The 21,032-nt window shown below is 42.5% G+C and overlaps 2 protein-coding genes across 2 annotated transcripts; one reads left to right on the forward strand and one right to left on the reverse strand.

Annotated features, from left to right (window-relative positions):
- Positions 1–11,242: 11,242 nt before the first annotated feature.
- On the reverse strand, positions 11,243–14,885 carry LOC103724149 (receptor kinase-like protein Xa21). Its single transcript, XM_039121618.3, has 2 exons — positions 11,951–14,885; positions 11,243–11,680 (listed from the first exon to the last, which is right to left on the reverse strand). Exons 1-2 carry the CDS (start codon positions 13,809–13,811, stop codon positions 11,307–11,309), a joined length of 2,235 nt encoding a protein of 744 aa, XP_038977546.2. The 5' UTR covers positions 13,812–14,885; the 3' UTR covers positions 11,243–11,306.
- A 2,816-nt stretch (positions 14,886–17,701) lies between these two features.
- Positions 17,702–19,165, forward strand: LOC149751131 (uncharacterized). Its single transcript, XM_089927679.1, has one exon. The coding sequence runs from the start codon at positions 17,702–17,704 to the stop codon at positions 19,163–19,165; it is 1,464 nt and encodes a 487-aa protein (XP_089783805.1).
- Positions 19,166–21,032: the final 1,867 nt, after the last annotated feature.

The following is a 21,032-nucleotide window of genomic DNA, read 5'->3' on the forward strand; positions in this document are numbered from 1 at the left end:
TCTTCAGAAGAATCCGTGGAGTGAAGAGGAAGAGAGGCTACTAGTGGAAGCGCACAAGAAGGTTGGAAACCGATGGGCAGAGATTGCCAAGCAAATCCCTGGTAGAACCGAGAACTCCATTAAAAATCATTGGAATGCCACCAAGAGAAGGCAGAACTCAAAAAGAAAGACCAAGAAAAAGGCAAGTCAGGCGGAAACATCTCAGCCTTCCATTCTACTTGAATACATCAGAAGCAACACCTCCAAGGAGACTAGCACCACAATGACCACACCTTCCACAACCCCACCAAACCAACTCAAAATCACATTCCCAAATCCATCAGAACCTATGTTTGCTTGCAATTTCTCTGCATCAACTACTAGAAATATGGCAGGTGAAATGCTAGCCATGCAAAATTATATTGACACTTCCTGTAGCCAACAACCAGCTAGCGAGAGTGTACTGGAGAACGGACTTCATGTCAAGGATATCCAAGAGCCTCGTATGCTTGAATCACTCGAGTTCATGGGCATGGATGGAGATGATGATGAGTTCATGGGTATGGATGGTCATACATTCTTGGCTACTCCACCAGCGCCTAACTTCTTATATGAAAAAGCTAGTCCTCCTCCTACTGGCTCGCATGATACTCCTATGAGTGGTGGCAGTTCTCTACATGCAGACACTTACCTTTCCTACCTTCTAAATGGTCCCCCTTTAACTTCTCTTAGTGTGGCTGAGAGTGATACCTCAGAGGTGCTTGCCGACGATGTCAAGAGAGATATGGATTTGCTAGAGATGATCTCTTCTTCTCAGTTCTCTAGCTCTCAAAGAAGTTGCAGTGATGGTAGCTTCACTTATCTCTATTAGAATTTTAATCAGCATATGATTTTGGGCGATGGAATTGGATGTAAGAGCTATGTTTCAGTAGCTACAATTTTAATTTTTTTTCTTTTTTTTTTCTTTTTCTCTGAAGAACATAAGGACCGTTATGTTCTTTCTTTGTTTCTTTGTAATTTGTCTTTAGGGGAGCTTTGCATTCTATTCATATCCCCGTGATGACTTTTGGCTACCGTAGTAATGATTCCACTAGCTTTTACCATGTACGTGGTGGAGAGACTTTCGCCCTCCCTCCCTCTCCATGGATATTTGTAAAGACCAATGAAGTACCATATTAAGTACATTTAATTAGTAATTATGGTGCTAATTAATTATTGTTGGCTTAAATTTAAATTAGAATTTATTTTCTTTTCCTTGACATTGAAAACTTGTCAAATAAGGGGTTGCTGGTCAAACTCATGAGGAGCCATCCTAGCTGTCCATTTGCATTGGACGGGTAGTATTGGTACGGCAAAAACATATAAGAGATTGGGAAAATAATGCAAGGAAACAGAACACAGTGGAAATATTTCTCAGAGGCATATAATGAACGTTTTTTTTTCTCTTTCTTTTTGAAGAGGAATGCATCTTTGATAAAACACAATATTTAGTTGGAAAAATTGTGCTTCCCCACTGTTTAAATTTGTATCTCAGAAGCCCATGTTTGCAAATGCATATAAAAGTTTCCCTCAAAAAACTAATACATAACAAATACATATATAATTAATTACAGGAAAGTCAAAACATTTGTAACTAAGACATATACCTACAAACGTATCATCTTATAGCAACACTAGAGGTTGTCATTGACCTAAGCATCTAGACGATAGAACAATCAATAATTCCAAATTATGTATATCTACATACAGATTTAGGGTCTATTTGGATAATTTAGCAGGATTTAGGCTAAATTTCTGCTAGATTCATGGACTAGGAAGTTCATTTAAGCATCGTCCATATCAACCAAATGCGCCCAGCTTGGATTCTATGGAAGAGAGAGAGAGAAAAAAGAGATCTCCATGGCTCTTTTTCTTTCTTCTACAGATTAATAAGCCCATAGACTAGGATTTAGATTAGAACTTTGTTGGCCCTTACAAGATGCAGACTAGGCAGGTCAATAGGTCCGGTTGCAGGAACATCTAAATAAGCCTTTAGAAGACAAAATAGCCCAAATATACAGCCAAAATAAGTCCTCCAATTTTCTCAACCTTTTTTGTATCATAAAAGTATTTCATCTAATCATGTTTGAGATATTTATTGCAATAAAGCTAACTATAACTCCCAGGACAATTGCCAATCCTATGATGGTGAAGTGTATGAATATATATATATATATATATATATATATATATATATATATATATATATATATATATATATATATATATATATATATATATATATATATATATATAGTTTAGTTGTTTTCTTAATCACTATTGCATGTTTATAAATTATATAGTTTCTAGATTATGTTGAATTCATTGATAGGTGGAATGCTTTGAATGCTTATAAGGCAAATCCTTGTGAGTATGTGGCGGTTGTCATGCTCTTGTATAGTTCCATAATGACTCTTGACATATTTTTTACATAAATCTACCATAACATATAAAAACTCTAGAGATATGACTATTTAGAAACTTAAGACATTCAATAATATCCACTTCATTAAATGACTCAACACACGTTGCAAGAGAAAAAACGAGATTTTCCGACGCTTTTTTTCCGACGTTAGGGGGAAGCGTCGGAAAATTTTGGTTCAGCGCCAAACTTTACCGACGCTTCTAAAAAGCGTCGGTAAATCTTCAGAATCGACGATGTTTAAAAAGCGTCGCCGTAAGCTGGACCTAAGACGGCACTTATAAGCGTCATTGGAGGCCAAATCGCTTCCCAACCCCTCGCCCCCCTCTCGATCGATGCCCTAGCTGCCTTAAAAATCTCTCCTCTCCTCTCCTTCATCAATCTCTTATTCAAAAGCGTCCGACGCCGACATCAATCCACCGGCTTCCCATCTCGCTTCCCGAGCCCTAATCGGCGTACTCCGTTCTGCTTTTCCGCCGCCATCGACCTCACCCTCTTTCGGTGCCTTTCTTCTTCTTCGTTTCTTGAATTTTCTGCTCTTGGCGAGGGCTAGTATTTTCTGTTGATTTTTTTGGGGGGGTTTGTCGATCCCTTTCCTTTCTTGGTGATTGCAGGTGCTTTCGGGCTTTAAAAATTATAGGCACTTCCTTTCTCATTTCTGAAGCGGCTTAGGGATTTAGAGAGGAGAGAGAGGAGCTCTTCTTCTATAATTCTTCCTCCTCCATTACCGATCGTTCGCGATCGTTTCTATTTCTTCTCCTCGAAATCGAATCTATGGCAAGGAAGCGGAAATCGGATGCGATGCACCTCGACAAGGTGGATCGGACGCTCTACTCCACCTTCTGCAGCACGGCCAACTCGCTCTCTCAGTTCTACACCCAGGCCATGAACCATCAGAAGCTCTCCTTCCCGGCCGGCGAGCGCCATGCCCTGGTTCCCCTCTCTCTCATCCTCATCAATCGACTGTTCCTAGGTTCATCTTTGATGGATATATATATTTCTCCTAAACTATCATTCTGATTGATGATTGAAAGGTTGTTGTTTTATGGTTCCTTTAGATTGTTACTGATTCCCACTTGATGGATTCTATTTGTATTGGCTCTTCTTTCATGAAATCTTTGTAAAATTTCTTCTTTCTTTTTCGTTTTTTTTTTGTTTTCTTCTGTCGCTGTCCACATTTCTGGTCCTTGATGGAGTGCAGTTTCTTTTCTTTTCCTCTTCATATGCATGTTTGGAGTTTGTTTTGTGCTTTTGTGATTCCATGATTTTGCCAAGTTAAGCTTTTTCTTGTTCTTTTCTTCTGATCAAGCGATCTTCTTCTATTTCGTTCTGTTCTTAAGTGATCGAGCAAGTAGCTTTTGGTGTATTCTGTCGCTTTTTTCCTCTTGTTGCAAGGCATCATTTTTCATGTAGTGCTTGTGATTGGCTAGATTATAGCTTCTTGCTGTGCGCTTGCTGCATTTTTTGTGGCCATAATCACATCCATATGCATTGAAGGCTAAATCGTTGGCTTTTTACTTTTAACTTTTTTAAAAAAAATTGAAGGCTAAAGCCAACGCTTATAAGTGTCGGCTGTGAGCCTTTTAGTGACGCTTTTAAGTATTGCTAAAAACTGACATTTTACGATGCTTTTCAAAAGCGTCGGAAAAAAAATTTTTCACTCAGGTATCACCGATGCTTCGGCAATGCTTTGGATAGCATCAGGCGGACCTTTACCGATGCTTATAAGTATCGGTAAAGGATGTAAAAAACGCCGGACAAGACCACTTTTTCTGTAGTGTGTGACTCTTTACTTCGCATTAAACTTGGCTTAGACTATTGACTTCTGGACTCTTTAACCATGCCAGGTAGGATGCCTTGTAGGATGCCACATAGCTTGACTCAAGTAATGCAATATAATACTCTAGTATATAATACTAGTATACAATACTCTACACTATTGACTTGTTTTAGTATATAATACTCTAGAGAAAATGATGATAAGTAATTGCAATCTACTCCATGCGATATGGCTTTATATAGTTACATAATGACTCTAGACGTACCTTTCACATAAATATATTGGAACATATTATTGTGGTTCAAATTCGGCCCGAGGGTGACCACGCCTGAGGAGTCGAGGAAGCTACCGGTCGGGATGGAGTGGGAAAACCGCCATCTGCGTGCCGGTGGACCTGCACAAAGTCTCATCGGTGGAATTCCGGTGAGAGCCCTCCGATGATTAAGTTAGAATGGATCGTAGGTGGCTCAGCCCAAAAAGTCTTTAGGCGTTACCTGATGGGGCTATTTATAGTCCCGCAGAGGTGCCCAGGTGGCAGGCCACGGCTTGCTTGGGGCACAGGTTTTGAGCTGTTCCTGTGCACGGTATGGCGTTCAGGCGTTAACAGGGTATGGCCCTTGGTCGTCATGTCGTAGAGTGGCCAGCAAGCAAAGCATGGCATTGTGAGGCTGTAATGTACGGCTCGAGGGGATCATTGTAGATATCTGTGGTCGACGGGGCCTCTTCGGCTCTTGGTCAATCCTGCAGGGCGCCCTGAGCGGAGATGTCTGGCCGAGGTCGGCTCGGCCTTTTGTAAGGTCCAGGGTCAAACTGGTGCTCAGCGGGACCGAGGTCTGACCTGCTCGGTGCTGATATCTATTTGGCTAAAATTGGTTGGTTCTATGTTGTGAGCAGGATGATCCATTTTGCCCCCCATCGCATATAAAAACTCTAGCGATATGAATGACTATGTAGAAACTCGAGGCATTCATAAATATTCACTTCATCAAATAAATGACTCAACTCCTGTAACTCTTTACTTGCCATGATATTTGACTTAGACTATTGATATGTTGACTCTTTAACCATGCCCCATAGGATGCCTTGTAGGATACCATATAGTTTGGCTGAACTGATCATTACTAAATTTGGTTTAACACCAACAACTTGAGTAGGAGGGTGACTACCAATTTACAGTCATTTGAATTAGAAAGAAATCTCTCATCATAATGTCTTCTGACATCAACTGCATGTATGGAGCTTCGTCGGTTCCTGGGAGTTGGAAATTGTGGCCTCTTCATTAAGCATGGGTGGGCTGTACGTTTCATATTTTCCTGAGCATAAGTGGGTTGCGGCTTTCATTTTCAGTCTTGTTTCACGAGAGCAATGCAAAAGAAGTATTGGCAGTGCAACACGAGTGCGGTCTATGTTGCATGGAGGGGATAGAAGTTACCCTCACTGTTGTTGAAAATATTCGTCGTGACTCCTTGTTCTACTAGAATTTAAGTTTTAGTTTGAAGTCGTTTAGTTTAAATTTTTGCACCATGAACCACCGGAATCCTTCTAGAAGCGTTTGAGACAGAAGAATAATAGCAACCGAAGTCTCAGAGAGTACAACATGAGCTGCAATAGTTTGGGCTCTTATGACTGTTGTTGAAAATATTCGTCGTGACTCCTTGTTCTACTAGAATTTAAGTTTTAGTTTGAAGTCGTTTAGTTTAAATTTTTGCACCATGAACCACCGGAATCCTTCTAGAAGCGTTTGAGACAGAAGAATAATAGCAACCGAAGTCTCAGAGAGTACAACATGAGCTGCAATAGTTTGGGCTCTTATGACTGCAAATGGGTCGGGTTGACCCATGATTTGATCCGACCAAACCTGCTTAGATCCGAGCTGACCCATGTTAAAAAATCTGTGGGGTTGGGTCGAGTTTTAAGATTGGACCCATTTCATTTTCCGGATCGGATCTGGATTTACTATATTTAGACCCGACCCGATCCGATCCGTTTGATTTTCAGAAAAATTTTAAGTTTCTAATCCTACGATCCGACTTGATCCGACTCGAACTCGGAAAAGCATGGGTGGCAGTTTGATAGTAAATACATGTCCTGTTCCTTTGGACGGGAAAAGCATGGTAAATACACTGCCTTCTTGCCATTTCTTCGTAACCATAATTCGCTAATGTACTGCAAATGCTGGAGCATGAAGGGAGGACGTGTGGGTACGTATTACATTGTTTGATAAGCCATTGTATACAGTATTTTCTGATCATGTTTATCTACCGAGACTAGAGAGGTGAGGTGCTCTTTGTGATGCAAAACTAGAATGATTGAACTTCGTTTTGATTAATAAAAAATCTTTAAAAATTTTATGGACCTTGCATTTTGATGATCGCAAGAACTGCTATACACTAGATTTAAATATTGGGATTTGAGACATTTGAGATTCTGGGTGTAGTATAAACCCACATGGTGGCATTTCTACTTCTTCTGAAGGATGGAAACTGAAAGAGTAGATGCCCTATAAGCCAATCATTTGATAGGTTTCTCTTTGTAATCCTCCAAATCATGTACTTTGACACTCGATATATATCAATAAAGGCATTGTGTTTCATCATTTGCTGCTTATCTATTTTATTATTGGATGATGAACCCCATAAATTAGGACATTGGTTTTAGGGTTATGATGAGATCATATCAGTGAGACCTAAAATCCTAAAATCCTAATTTAGAATATTCCCAGTCAAATTGGTATATTGAGTCGGGGATCAATATTACCGGAAAGACTGGCATATCTTATGTATGCTCAATATAGAGGGTGATTGATCTCACAATCACTTGTGTGAGACACTAATACAAAGATGTGGGTGCTCATTAGAGGAATGAGTTCACTGAAATGACTAGCCATGAGAACATCTTATGGATTCTTACTTAATTATCAAAAGATGGTTCTCATAGTGGGAGTTGTGCAAGTGATCCTTAGACCTGAGATCACCATGGTACCTTGTGCACTTGAAGCTATGTTTTCGTTTACCCTCATTCACGATATTGCGTTGTGTACGGGGTATTCTGGATATGGTGAATTTTGTACAAAGGTTGTGAGTAGGTCAACAAGGAATCAGTCACTTCTAGTAAGAGAAGGTAACATCCTACTTACTCTAATCTTATGATGATTCAAGAAGCCTTTGATCAAAGCAAAATGAATATTAGAAAGAGTTTCTAATGTTTCATTGTTTGAATTATCATATAAAAGATTGAGAGAGACATGAATAAGTGATTGAGTTTGATATTGATCCATACTCATGCACTTATTCAGGATGTAGTATGACTGAGGGATTGAATTGCACAGTAACTTGCCACTGAAGGGTATGTTTGGATTTGTCCAATACATTCCTCATCTTCCGGGTAGACATGATACGTTGCTCGACATCAATCATGTCTTGTGGGTTGATCGGATCAAAGAGTTTGATTAGATCAAAGCATCAGAAAGGTTCTGATTGCTAAGTCAGGTTTAGCACTAAATTGAACCTAAATTGGATTAGAGGTATTCTAATCAGGTTAGGTCAACTTGCACCTGCACCTACTGCTGGCTAAGATAAGGAACCCAATGGGTCACACACAAGAGAATTGATCAAGGGTCTAATTGGATTAGATCATGTTTGCAAGATGAACATGCTAGCACGTGTTGCAAACCCTAGCTCCTGATTCAAATTAAATTCGAATCTGATTCTTAGGTTAGGTTGATCTAATATGATTAGATCATGACCTAATATGGGTTAGCCAAGAGTTGGAACCCATTTGGCTTTAATTAGACCTGATTTGATTAGGTTTAATGTTTTCTTTAAGTTGGTTAAACCCAATTGGATTGGGTTTGATAGGGCCTTCACTTCTGGACCATTGGATCACTCCCTGGATGAAGGATCTGGTCCACTGGTTGGCGCCTTCATCTGGACCATTGGATGGTTTCCTGGATGAAGGATCTGGTCCACTGGTTGGCGCCTTCATCTGGACCATTGGATGGATTTCTGGATGAAGGATCTGGACCATTGGTCAGCGCCTGAATCTGGACCACTGGATGGCTCTCTGGATGGAAGATCTGGACCGTTGCTCAGCGCCTGAATCTGGACCATCGGTGATGGCATCTTGCTTCTGGACCATTGGATGGCACCCTGGATGATGATGCCTTGATCTGGACCATTAGATGGTGCCTAGATCTGGACCATTGGCTTTGGTTTCCTGCATTTGGGCCCTTGGATCATCAGGATTTAAGAGGGAGACATGAGAAAGAAGTTGATATACCCTTCTCCTTAGCACCCCATCATGATGGGATGCCTCTCTTGGCACATGCCTCATCATGATGAGGTGTGTGGATGGGATGCATCCCTTTATGATGCATCCCTCCATCTCTTATAAATAAGGAGGTGCCTTGGGGTTCTAAAGATCATCCAAGAAAAAGCTTCTCCTTCTCTCTCCCTTATCCCTTCTTTCTTACAAGCCTCTCTCTTTTGTCCTAACCCAAGACAAGAGGGTCTTCTTTAGGACAAAAAGGCTAGTGAATGTTTTAGAGGTAGAAAGGAAGAAGGAAGTGAAGGAAAATTAGCCAATTAAATCCTTTGGAAGGATTGAACAATTAGAATCAAGTTTTGGTGGAGCTAGAGTCTTGAACCCATTCCTGTGTGGATCAACATCGGAGGGTGAACATTTGGGCACCTTAGGACGTCTTCAGACATATTGGATATAGCGTGATAGGTATTCTTCTATACCAAGATTATATTTTCTACATTATTTGGTTATACTATTAAGGCGATCTTGGCTTATTAGGATTTCATATAATGGGTTTTATAAGAAAATTTTATAATCCCGTATCTTCCGCTGCGCCCTAGGGCACTGGGAAACCCAACAGAAACACAGGCCCACCAAAACCAAAAAGAGGAAGAAAAGAAGAAAAAGGATGAGACGCAAAAAATTTAAAAAAAAGAAGTTGGAGACATTTGAAGAGAAGGCTATAAAGTTAGATAGGAAGGCTTGGTGGAAACTATAAGAAAAAAAAAAGACCAGAAGGCAAAAAATAAAAGGTTATATTGCGTTACCTCTCACAGCTGCCAGCTGCAATTTGATAGTTTTATGCTGGTGATCGTACTCGCTAGTTGATACTCCACGCAGCTGAAACAAGCATGCAAAATTTTTGAAAGTCGAGTGGGCCTGGGTTGGGACCGAGTTATGCATGGATCCGATCCGATCCGAATAATCTATTGGGTCAAAAATTGTAGCCGTGGACCCAATTCAATCTGATCCAATTTTTTATTGGGTTGAGTCTGAGCCCAATATTAAAATCTAAACAAAAAATTAAATTAGGTTGAGATCATATATGACTCGGTCTGACTCAACCCACCTGCCCTTCTAAATTTGGCTGGCTTGGGCCAGAGGCAAGTTGGTGGTAGGCAGTGAAGTAGTTATATATTTTATTTAGACCTTTTTTGGAAATTGGAATTTGTGCTTGAGAGGGAAAAGACAAACTGAGACATCAATTACTGTCAAGTAGTTTAATTTGTGCCCTTCTAAATTAAATAGTGACATGAGGTGCTGGATTAATGTCTATTTGGTGGGGCGTTCTTGTAAGGAAGCCGCGAGCATCAATTACTTGTTTCTGGGAATCCTAGCGTTGGGTCAATTACCTCCATGGTTGGTGGGGCTGTGAGGCCTTTTTTGCCCTGGTGCCTTAGGTGCCAAGGATTGGGCCGGCTCTGAGTGTTTGCTATCAATATATCACGCAACTAGGTAGATACTGTATAGGTCATATCCCAACTAACTGAATTTGAATATCTAGCAATATAGAAGGTCATTCATTTTGTTCCACTGTTTGTCTTCCCGGCCTGTAAACATCGATAATCTATAAAGACTGTAGGATACTAATGATCCTCATCATATCTCCTAGGATCGGATGGAAATCTGAAATGATCAGCTAACTGGCTGATAACCGTCCGAACGAATTACATTGGATGTATGACTCCATAAACCAAGCCTTCTTAGGCTACCCTCATATCCATAAGGAACCATAATATCATGCATATGGCATCCGAATCATAAATCTCGGCCCACCGTTTGCACCATGGTTGCCATCGATTACTGCCTCTTAGGGTTAATTGTCTTTAAAGAGAGAAGTATGCTTTAAAAGCAAGTTGCGATGCTTTTATTATTTAATAAAGTTTTTCTATTCTCTCCTGCATAAATTTTCCTGCAAGTGTTCTCCGGCTGCTTGTTCTTGATGTCCTGGGCATTGGAAAGCCCTCCTACATAGGATCATGCGGTTTTACAACGATGACAAACATAATTGCGTCACAGTTCAGCAGGGATGCAGCATGCCAATACCACCGGGCCGGCATTCAGAACACCTTACATGAGGGTAACTCCAACAATCTTTTCTTTTCTTTTCTTTCTTTCTTTCTTTCTTTCTTTCTTTCTTTCTTTCTTTTATTTTTGATTATGGGTTGGACTTGACTTAATAATGTAGTCATACTTAATCTCATCTTTCAGTCTCTCATATTTCATTATACGAATGCCTTATTTTATACATACTTATATTCATTTTGTACACAGTTAGCACACTTTATATTATTGAGAAAGATTAGACAAAACTAATCACTTTGATTAACTGTAATCACTTTCATTAATCACAGCACATTTTATACCCACATGTTTCTTTTTATCCACCTAGTCGAAGGATTAAAAGATAAAAAGCATCATAATTAATAAGAGGTAGAAATATACAAATCGCAAGCAAGATGAAGGTAGAAAGTGACCTCTCCGATATGTCAAGGAAAACACAAGACTTGGTTCAATTATGACAAGGCTCATTTCAAATCTATGGATCATTTTATCCCGATATCTCTTGGCCTAGTGATAGTAGAGCATCCAAAGAGGCCCCCCTCAAACAATAGCAGGCAAAGACAAAAGACAAACCGGAAAATGAAAACAGGTCCAAGGGGATGAGCACAGAATGCGACAGCAACGACAAGTGGCTTAGGGAAGTAACAGCAGCCATATAACGTATGTTTGCGTAAGCCTTCATAATATCTTACTAATATTTGTGGATCATTCTCTATGACTTTAGACGCCACCAAGTATCTCTCTCGCCGCAGTCATTTTTTTTACAATTTCTCTCGTATGCATTCGTTCTTTGGGTAGTTTGTTGGAACATTGAAGACCAATGCTCATCACTGAAATTAAGCACTCTTGTATCCTGTGTTGTTTAGCGCACCTCTGTTGTATGCCATTGATAATTTCGTAGTCCTCTCGTATCAACTGCGGATCTACGATGTTCATAATTTGAGTAGGAAAAGCCATCTCCACAAATCGATGAAGATCTAGGCTTTCATTGAAGGTTGCATCAGTGGGTCTCTTTCCAGTAAATATCTCCAAGAGAAGTATTCCATAGCTGTACACATCTCCTCGGGTCGATACTTGGCTTCCCAGACCGTACTCTGATAAATGTTTGCACAAAGACAACGACAAAAACATAGTTAAACATTCAAGATAAATCGCTCCACAAACAAAACAAAGAAGTAGATCATTTCTCTATGCCACCGAAAGATTATATTAGAAGCATAAATTCAAATCAGAAGGTAGAAATATGTTGTACTATAATGAATGAGCCAGATTGGCCCATCTGTCTTTAGCTGCTCATTATTAGTCTATATTAGCCTACGTAGGAAGAAAATGAGAAGTAGAAAAATTTGAACATGAAGTCTCACCTGGAGCGATGTATCCAACCGATCCTTTTATCGCCGCCAAGCTAGTAGATATGGAGAATGAGTTAGTAGATTCAAAGAGAAACTTCGCTAGCCCGAAGTCGCTCACACGGGCAGTCATGTCACCGTCCAGAAGAATGTTGCTCGGCTTGAGATCACAATGCACGATTGGCACCGGGCTGTGATGATGAAGGTAATCCAGTGCAGAAGCCACATCAATGGCTATGCTTACTCTCTGTTCTAAATTCAAATTCCTCATCGGGCATTGCTCATTCACTTCCGGATGCAGCCATCGTTCCAGGCTTCCATTCTCCATAAATTCAAGAACCAATGCTTTGAAATCATTACCTCTAAAATCAACACTAGAGCATGCAGTTATGATTTTGACCAGGTTCCGGTGTCGGATGCTTCTCATGGCCTCACATTCAGCTATGAAACTCCTTGAAGCCCCCTGCTGCTGAAGGTTCAGTATCTTTACAGCAACCACCTTTATATCATCCCAATCCATGATCCCTTTATATACAGAACCGAAACTCCCAACACCAATCAGATTTGCTGAAGAGAACCCATCAGTTGCTGTGACCAATTCGGCGTAAGAGACTCTAACATGTTCTATTCTCATGGTAGCCATGGACGGACGTCTCATTCTTGTCTTTCGAGTCCGATAAAGTACCATGAAGAAGAGAATCATAGTTAAGCCTAGAACTCCACTGGCAACTGAGATGATCACTGACAAGATAGCAGCTTTGTGTTTTTTCCCATGGGGTTGGGTAGAGGGGCAGGGTGGCAGGTGCAGTTCATGAATTCCACCACAGATCTTTCGATTTCCAATAAGCGAAAATGCGCTCATATTTGCAAAGACCCCACCTAGCGGAACCTCACCTTCAAGGTCGTTGAAAGAGAGATTCAGAAACTGGAGCGAGTGAAATATTTGGAGATATTCTGGTACATACCCGGACAAGTTGTTGCTTGAGAGGTCCAGAAATTGAAGGCCCTTTAGATTGGCCAGTGATTTCGGGATTACCCCATCAAAAAAATTACCGCTCATATTAAGGTTTACGAGGACCACGCATTCGCCAATGTTATCAGGGATTTCACCATGCAATCTGTTCTCAGAAACATCGAGGCTATTGACATTTATCATGTTGCCAATTTCTGAAGGTAAGAACCCTTGTAATGCGTTGTGTGATACGTCTAGGAGTTGGGATAGAGAAGACAGGCTAAGAATCTCCATGGGTATTGGGCCTGTAAGCTGATTGTAGGAGAGTTCTAAATACTGCAAGTTCTTGCAGTTTCCAAGGTGGGTTGGAATGCTTCCGCTTAATATGTTTCCTTTCAGAGAGAGCCAATTCAATTGACTGATGTTTCCGAGTGAAGGTGGAATTTGGTCGGAGAAATTATTGTCAGACATATCCAGCTTATGCAGTGCATTAATATTTCCAAGAGATGCAGGGATATTACCCCTGAGAAGGTTTGAATCCATGGCAAGTGCTATCAGGTTTTTCAGGTTCCCCATATTTGAAGGCAGGCTTCCAGATATCTGGTTATGCGAAAAAACAAGGATCATAATATCTGTGGAGAGTTTTGAAATGGAACTGGGTAAGACACCAGAGAGGTTGTTGTTGCTGATATGTAGTGCTCTCAATTTGCTGCAGTTGGTTAGAGCAGCAAGGAAGCTCCAATCGTCGGCCTCCTTGGCTACTAGTTGGTTCCCGAAAAGGAACAGGAGTGACAGGTTCTGTAAGGTTCCAAGGTTACGAGGGATTTTTCCATGGAGATTGTTCACTTGGAACTGTATGTCAAGCAGTCCAGAAGCATTGGATAATGAAGAAGGGATATGTCCGGTGAAGTGATTGACGGCCATGTCGAGATTTGTTAAGTGGGGAAGAACCTATGTCAGATGGGATGGTCCCACTGAGACTGTTGGATATCACACTCAAGACACGGATGCTTGAGAGATTGTAGAGACAGGGAGGAATCATGCCTGATAATTGGTTTTGTGATACATCGAGGCTAGCAAGAGAGGTTAGACGGCACAATGAAGATGGAATGCCCCCTGACAGAGCGTTCCTTGAAAGAACAAAAATGGTGATGGAGGTCAGGTTCCCCAGCCAAGGTGGGATGCTGCCTGCAATCATGTTGTGCGACAAGTCGAGGTAGACCAAAGAGGAGAGGTTGGCCAAAGATGTTGGGACAGTTCCCTTAAGATTATTCGATCGGAGGATCAAGCCGATGAGCTGAGGAAGTGATCCCAACTCATGGGGCACTTGTCCGTTGAGATGGTTGTCGCCTAAGTGAATCCAACTCAGATGTCTGCAGTTGCCAAGACTGGATGGAATTTGTCCTTGTAAAGAATTCATGCTTAGGTTGAGATGTTGCAGCTGGTGCAAATGGCCAAGATCTTGTGGGATGGATCCGTCGAGTTTGTTCTCTTGGAGATTCAGTCTTCTGAGGAAGGTGAGGTTGGCTGTGGATGGTGATATGGTGCCGGACAGGCCATGGGAGGGTAAATCCAGAGCAATTACCCTCTCAGGGTGCCGACTACCACATGTGACGCCTTGCCACTGGCAGAAATGAAGCGACTTGTTGTCCCAGGAGGACAGAGCCCCATATGGATCATGATATATATTGGACTTGAATGAAATGAGAGCTGAGTGGTCGCTTACGCTTTTGCTGTTGTTCCCCGCCAAGGAGGTTGCAGTGCTGGTGGTGATAGCAGGAGACTGGGGAGATGAGAGCACAAAAGGACACAAGAGCAGAAAAGTTGCACGCATGAGAGAAGACCACCAAGAGCATGCCCTCTGTGAGTTGGGGAGATATCCCATGGGCGCTCCTAGGATGTCAAGAGGAAAACAATGAACAATATAGCTTGGTGGAGGCTGTGGATGAAACCTTCTAAATGCATGCAAACTTTATAGTAGGATTTATGGGCCGGTGAATATCTGGAGGAATTGCCGTTTTACCCAAAAAAAAAAAAAATCTGGAGGAGTCTCTATTTGGACGGACTTGGCTTGGGTGGCGGCCCTCTAGCAAAGCAACTGGGAAGGGCAAGGGACCACACCAGATATTTTAGTCCCACGTCGCTTCGAGAAAGAAGCTGCATTGAGCAGCTGTTGAAAAGTCTTTAGACTTGCTGGGGAATAATTTACGAGAGCTGACACCAGCGATCGATGGGAGATCGAAGCTGGTCACCAGGACTTGTCATCGACTTATCAATCATGTTAGACTGGCCCTACGGTATCAACATCAGGTTTACTTATATTACAGGAGAATCTGGCAATTTTTAAAAATTATTTATCAAAAAAATAATTACGGAGGAAAATAAATTTTATCATATTTGGTTAGTAAAAATAATATTCTAAGAAATAATTGGGAAAAGATTACTATATTTGGTTTTATATAAGAATATTGCTAAATTTCTAATGATGCCTTTAAATAAACAACTCAAGTAGTAATATTTTTTTTTCTAAATCCATTTGTTGACCATTTATAGCCCACTTACATAAATATTATCAATATTGCTTATTTATAATATTAAAATATATTTACATGAGTTGATAAATATTTTTAAATTAATTATACATATATTAAAAATATATTTCTTATTATAAATAAATTATAGTATATTTTAGTATGTAAATAAACATTTAATTATTAATAAATTCTAAGTATATTTATTGATGATTAATAAATATCTATTAATTATTTAATAATAATAATTATTTATTAATAATTAATATTAATGATATTAATGAAATTAATATAATATTAATATAATATAAGTGAGAGTAGTTTCATCAAGAAATGACATTATCAGATTATCCCCGTTTGGTAATCTAATATGGAAAAGCAAATACCACCTCTTGGTGGTATTTATTTTACATTCTCTTTTAAAAAATAGATATATGACCCACCATTTATCTTACTATCTTTCTCATCCATATTTTGTACCAAATATGGTAATTTGACATACAATTATTTTTTGTTATACCAGATTACCCCCAACCAAACAGGCTCTAAGAAACGTAAAGGATGTGCAAGATATTTTAGTCCTATGTCGCTTGAAGAAAAAAGCTGTGATGCACAACTATTCCCACTTTTGCCTTAAATGCAATGTAGAAAAGTTTTTAGCTTGCTGTGGAATAATCTGTAAGAGCTAGTACTAGCCATGAGAGATCGAAGCTGGTCCTCAAGACTTGTTGTCGACTCATCAATCATGGTAGACTGGCCCTCCAATATCAACATTAGGTTGACTTGTATTACAAAGTAATCTAATGATTTTTGAAAATTATTTATCTAAAAAAATAATTACAGAGAAAAATAAATTTCACTATATTTGGTTAGCAGAAAAATTACTATAAAAATAGTATTGCAAAAAGATTACTTTGTTTGGTTGAGGGTAAATTTTATATAAGAATATTGCCAAATTACCAACGATGCTTTTAAATAAACAATTCAGGTAATAACATTTTTTCTCAGTCAATTTTTAGGCCATTTATAGCCCACATGCATAAACATTATCAATATTTGCTATTTCAAATATTAAAATATATTTACATGAGTTGATAAATATTTTAAATTAATTATACATTTATTAGAAAATATATTTTCTATTATAAAGAAAATTTAGTATATTTTGGTATATACATGAATATATTAATTATTCATAAATCATAAATTAGATTATTGATAATTAATAAATATTTGCTAATTATTTATTAATAAATATATTAATATTTATAAATTTTTAATATATTTATAATATATTAATATAGTTAATATTAATTATATTGATGTAATTAATATAATATCAATATAATATAAGTGAGGGCATTGCTATCAATAAATGATATTCCATATTACCTTTATTCGGTAATCCAACGTGGAAAAGTAAATACCACCTCTGAGTGGTATGTATTTTACCTTCTCCTTTAAAAATAGATATGAGATCAACTATTTATTTTATTATCTCTCCTCTATTTTTTATTAAATATGATAATCTGATGCGTAATTTACTTTTTCATGCTCAATTATTTGGGCCCTGAAAATCGTAAGAGATGACGCAAGATATTCAAGTCCATATCGCTTCGAGAAAGAAAGCTGCGTTGCACCGCTGTTTCCACTTGTGCCATTAAAATCTTTAGACTTGCTGTGGAGTAATCTCCGAGAGCTGATACCAGCCTCTCGATCGAAGCTGGTCTTCAAGACTCGTTATCTGACTGATCAATCATGGTATACACTGACCCTCCGGTATCAACATCAGGCTGGCTGGTACTGACCGGCAAGTTGCAGCACCCGGAACAAGCGTGTGGAAGATTTTTTTTTTTGTTGAATTGTTCCCCCGGTAAACAAGACTTGGTACTCACTTGAGGGCCCTGGGAGAGGGCCTGATGGTGTCTACCGTTTTGGCACCCTGTCCCAAGCTCTGGGCGAGCAGCACGTGGCTAGCCCAGGGATGCCACTGGAGTTAGGTCTGGTAGAGCCTCTGACGCCACGAGATGAGGCGACAGGGGTGCCGCTCGGAGAGGTGCCACATGAGGGTCTCCCGGATGCAGATGCCTGTGGTGACTGCCCTACGGGTTTACCTACGGCAGAGGGGGTCCACCCAGCTGTCGTGCGACTCATCAGGGCGGCAGTCATGTGCGAGGTATCTGGTGAGGCTGAGCAGCTGGGGGATTTAGGCCGTCAGCTTGAGATAGCTCCCGAGGCCCAGGGGGAGGAGGTACCTGAGGCCGATCGAGCAGTTGTTGATCCATGAGGATTCTAGCCTGGAATTGCAGGGGGGCGGCCAAGCCGGCCTTCATGTCCTCCTTTAAACGGCTAGTACAGCTCCACTGCCCTGAGATTTGTTATCTCTGCGAGACACGTTTGTCTGGTGATGGGCTTGGTCGACTGAGGCGACGCCTGGGGAGGGACTGGGAGACCTACGCAGTCGAGTCCCAGGGGCTGTCTGGTGGCCTCTTGATCCTGTGGAGACGGGGGGTGGCGAGGATTGATGTCTTCCACAACTGTTCTCAACAGGTAGTGATGGTTGTATCGGAACCTGAGGCGGACCCTTGGGTGTTGTGTGGTGTGTATGCGAGCACGGATTACAGGGTCAGGAGAACCCTCTGGCGAGAGATTACCAACCTGCTAGCCCAGGGTATCCCAACGGTGGCGGTTGGTGATTTTAATTGTATCCAAAGTGCGGATAAAAAAAGGGGTGGTGCGCCTTTCACTGATAGGATTGACAGGAGGGAGTTTCGCGACTTTGTGCAGCTAAATGGCTTGGTGGACTTAGGTTTTTCGGGACCGCGGTTCACCTGGTGCAACAATCAACCTGGCGGTGCTAGGGTCTGGGAGCGGCTAGATAGGGCTTTTGCTTCCTCGGACTGGATCCTTCGCTTCCCAACCTGCCGAGTTAGCCACTTACCCCGGATTGCATCAGATCACTGCCCCTTGCTGATTTCGACCTCATCGGTATCGGGTCACCATAGTCCTTTTCGCTTCGAGAAGATTTGGCTTTCGTACCCCCAGTCCTGGGACATAGTTCGTGATGCGTGGCGTGTTCCGGTGCGGGGGGATGCGATGCGGCGAGTCTCACGCAAACTCGAGCTGACCAAACGGCGGCTTCGCCGTTGGAATCGCGAGGTAGTGGGCGATATCTTCCGGAGATTGGAGGGGGTGGAGGAGGAGATTACGGCACTACAGAGGAGTGAAGACCTACGGGGTGCTCTCCCGGAGAATGACATGACTCATCTCCGGGGGCTTCTTGCGACGCACCACTCACTGCTACGGCAGCATGAGACTTTCTGGCGACAGAAGTCTCGAGTCCAATGGGTTAATGAGGGTGACCGCAACACCAGGTTTTTTCATCGGACGACTGTTATTCGGCGTCAGCGGAGTATGATCCACTCACTGCGTGATGGGTCTGGCCGCCGAGTGGAGGGTGAGCCTGCCGTTGGACAGGTTCTACTTGACTTTTTCCGCGCCAGATGGACTGAGGATGTAGGCCCTGGTGCTGATGACCACTTTCCACGGGTTGATGTAGGTATTGCACATGATGAGAATACGACCCTGGTTCGGCCGGTGTCGGCGGAGGAGGTGCAGGAGGCAGTCTGGGCGCTGGCAGCGGACAAAGCTCCAGGCCCGGATGGTTTTCCTCCTTTCTTCTTTCGTAGATATTGGGGTATCATTCGGGGAGCTGTGATCGAGGCTGTTCAGTGTTTCTTCACTTAGGCAGCCATGCCCGAGGATTGGAAAGCCACCTTCATTACGCTCATTCCGAAGCGCCGAGAGGCAGTAGAGCCGGGTCACTTTAGGCCCATCAGTTTGTGCACAACCTTGTACAAGGTTGTGGCGAGGATTATGGTGGGCAGGATAAAGCCCCTACTGCCGGGCATCATTAGCCAAGAGCAGGGGGCTTTCATTGCGGGAAGGAACATTTCCCACAATGTTTTGTTGGCTCAGGAGATGATGTGGGATCTCCAGCAAGCATCGAAGCGGGGTAGTTTGATGGCAGTCAAACTGGATATGGAGAGGGCTTATGACAGGATCAGATGGAGCTTTCTCCGGAGGGCATTGGAGGCTTATGGCTTCCATAGGCGATGGATTGGATGGGTCTTAGGGTGTGTCCAGGGGCCAAAGTTCTCAATCTTGGTCAACGGCACACCTTCGGTGTTTTTTGAGTCTACTATGGGGCTGCGGCAGGGATGTCCCTTATCCCCTTACTTATTTATCATTTGCTCTGATATACTGTCCCGTGCCCTCCAAAGGGCGTGTGCAAGCCGGGAGCTGGAGACCTACGTTCCAGCACCGGGGGCGGGACCTGTCTCTCACCTACTTTTTGCTGACGATTGTCTTCTCTTGTCCAGGGCGCGGGTTTCCGAGGCACGTGTACTTCGCAGAGTGTTGGCAGATTACTGTGCGGCATCCGGTCAGAGAATAAATTTCACGAAGTCAGCCATCCAGTTCAGCCCTAGCACAGAGAGCAGAGTCAGACAGGAGATCAGGAGTATTTTGCAGATGCCCGAGCAGGAGGGGACTCTGGTTTACCTGGGAGTTCCCATCACAGGCCGGAGGCTACGAGTGGCGGAGTGCTCGGGGTTGGTGCAGCGGGTCGAGAGTAGGCTGGAGGGATGGAGGGCATCATCTCTATCCATGATGGGGAGGCTGACACTTGTCAGATCAGTGCTCGGGTCCATGCCGGTATATCTCATGGCCAACACTGTGGTCCCTAAGACGACTCTGTCGAAGATTGAACGTCTTCTTCGGAGCTTCCTCTGGGGGTCCCATGGTGGGGGTCATGGGGTACATTTGGTGGCCTGGGAGCGGGTATGCCGGCCCACCAGTGAGGGTGGTTTGGGAGTTCAGTCCCTCCTGGAGCGGCGGGAGACACTCATTGCACGGCATGCAGCTCGTTTTTTGTTGGAGCCACATGGGCTTTGGAGTCGGGTGATGGCAGCTAGATATGGCCGGGGGAGCCCTGAGGTGGCACGGCGTGGTCGCCGCATTTCTTTCATGTGGCGTGAGATTGGGAGGTACCTGCCGACCGTGTTAGCTCATACCAGGTGGCTGATGGGCGACGGCCGGACCATTGTGGTGACTGATGACCCGTGGGTAGATACCATTCCCTTGAGATATTGGCCGACGACGGTGGATTTCGAGGCAGCAGTGGGGCTCCGGGTGTGCGACCTCTTAGTACCAGGGAGGGCAGAGTGGGACGTGGACAGACTCCATCAGTTGTTCGGAGCACACCTAGCAGAGAGGATCCTTTCTCTCCCAGTACCAGGATGCGAGGGCCCAGATGTCAGGGTTTGGAGCACTTCATGCAGGGCTAGTGTTGGGCTGGGTGATCTGGCCTGGGTGATTCAGTGCGAGCATGAGAGTGGATGGGATGGTGCCTGGATTTGGAGGTCTAGGCTCCATCCGAGAGCAGCACTTTTTCTATGGAAGGTGATGTGGGACCGCCTTCCGACGAGAGCTGTGCTGAGCCGACGCGGTTTGGGGATCCCTGCGGAGTGTGGGGCCTGCGGTGCGGATGAGTCAGTTGACCATGCACTATTTGCATGCTTTTGGGCGAGGCAGACATGGCAGTGGTCGGGGA

This window comes from Phoenix dactylifera, chromosome 16 (assembly GCF_051530095.1).
Source record: "Phoenix dactylifera cultivar Ajwa chromosome 16, Ajwa_hap1_PhDact_Kaust_v1.1, whole genome shotgun sequence".
Lineage (NCBI taxonomy): Eukaryota > Viridiplantae > Streptophyta > Magnoliopsida > Arecales > Arecaceae > Phoenix > Phoenix dactylifera.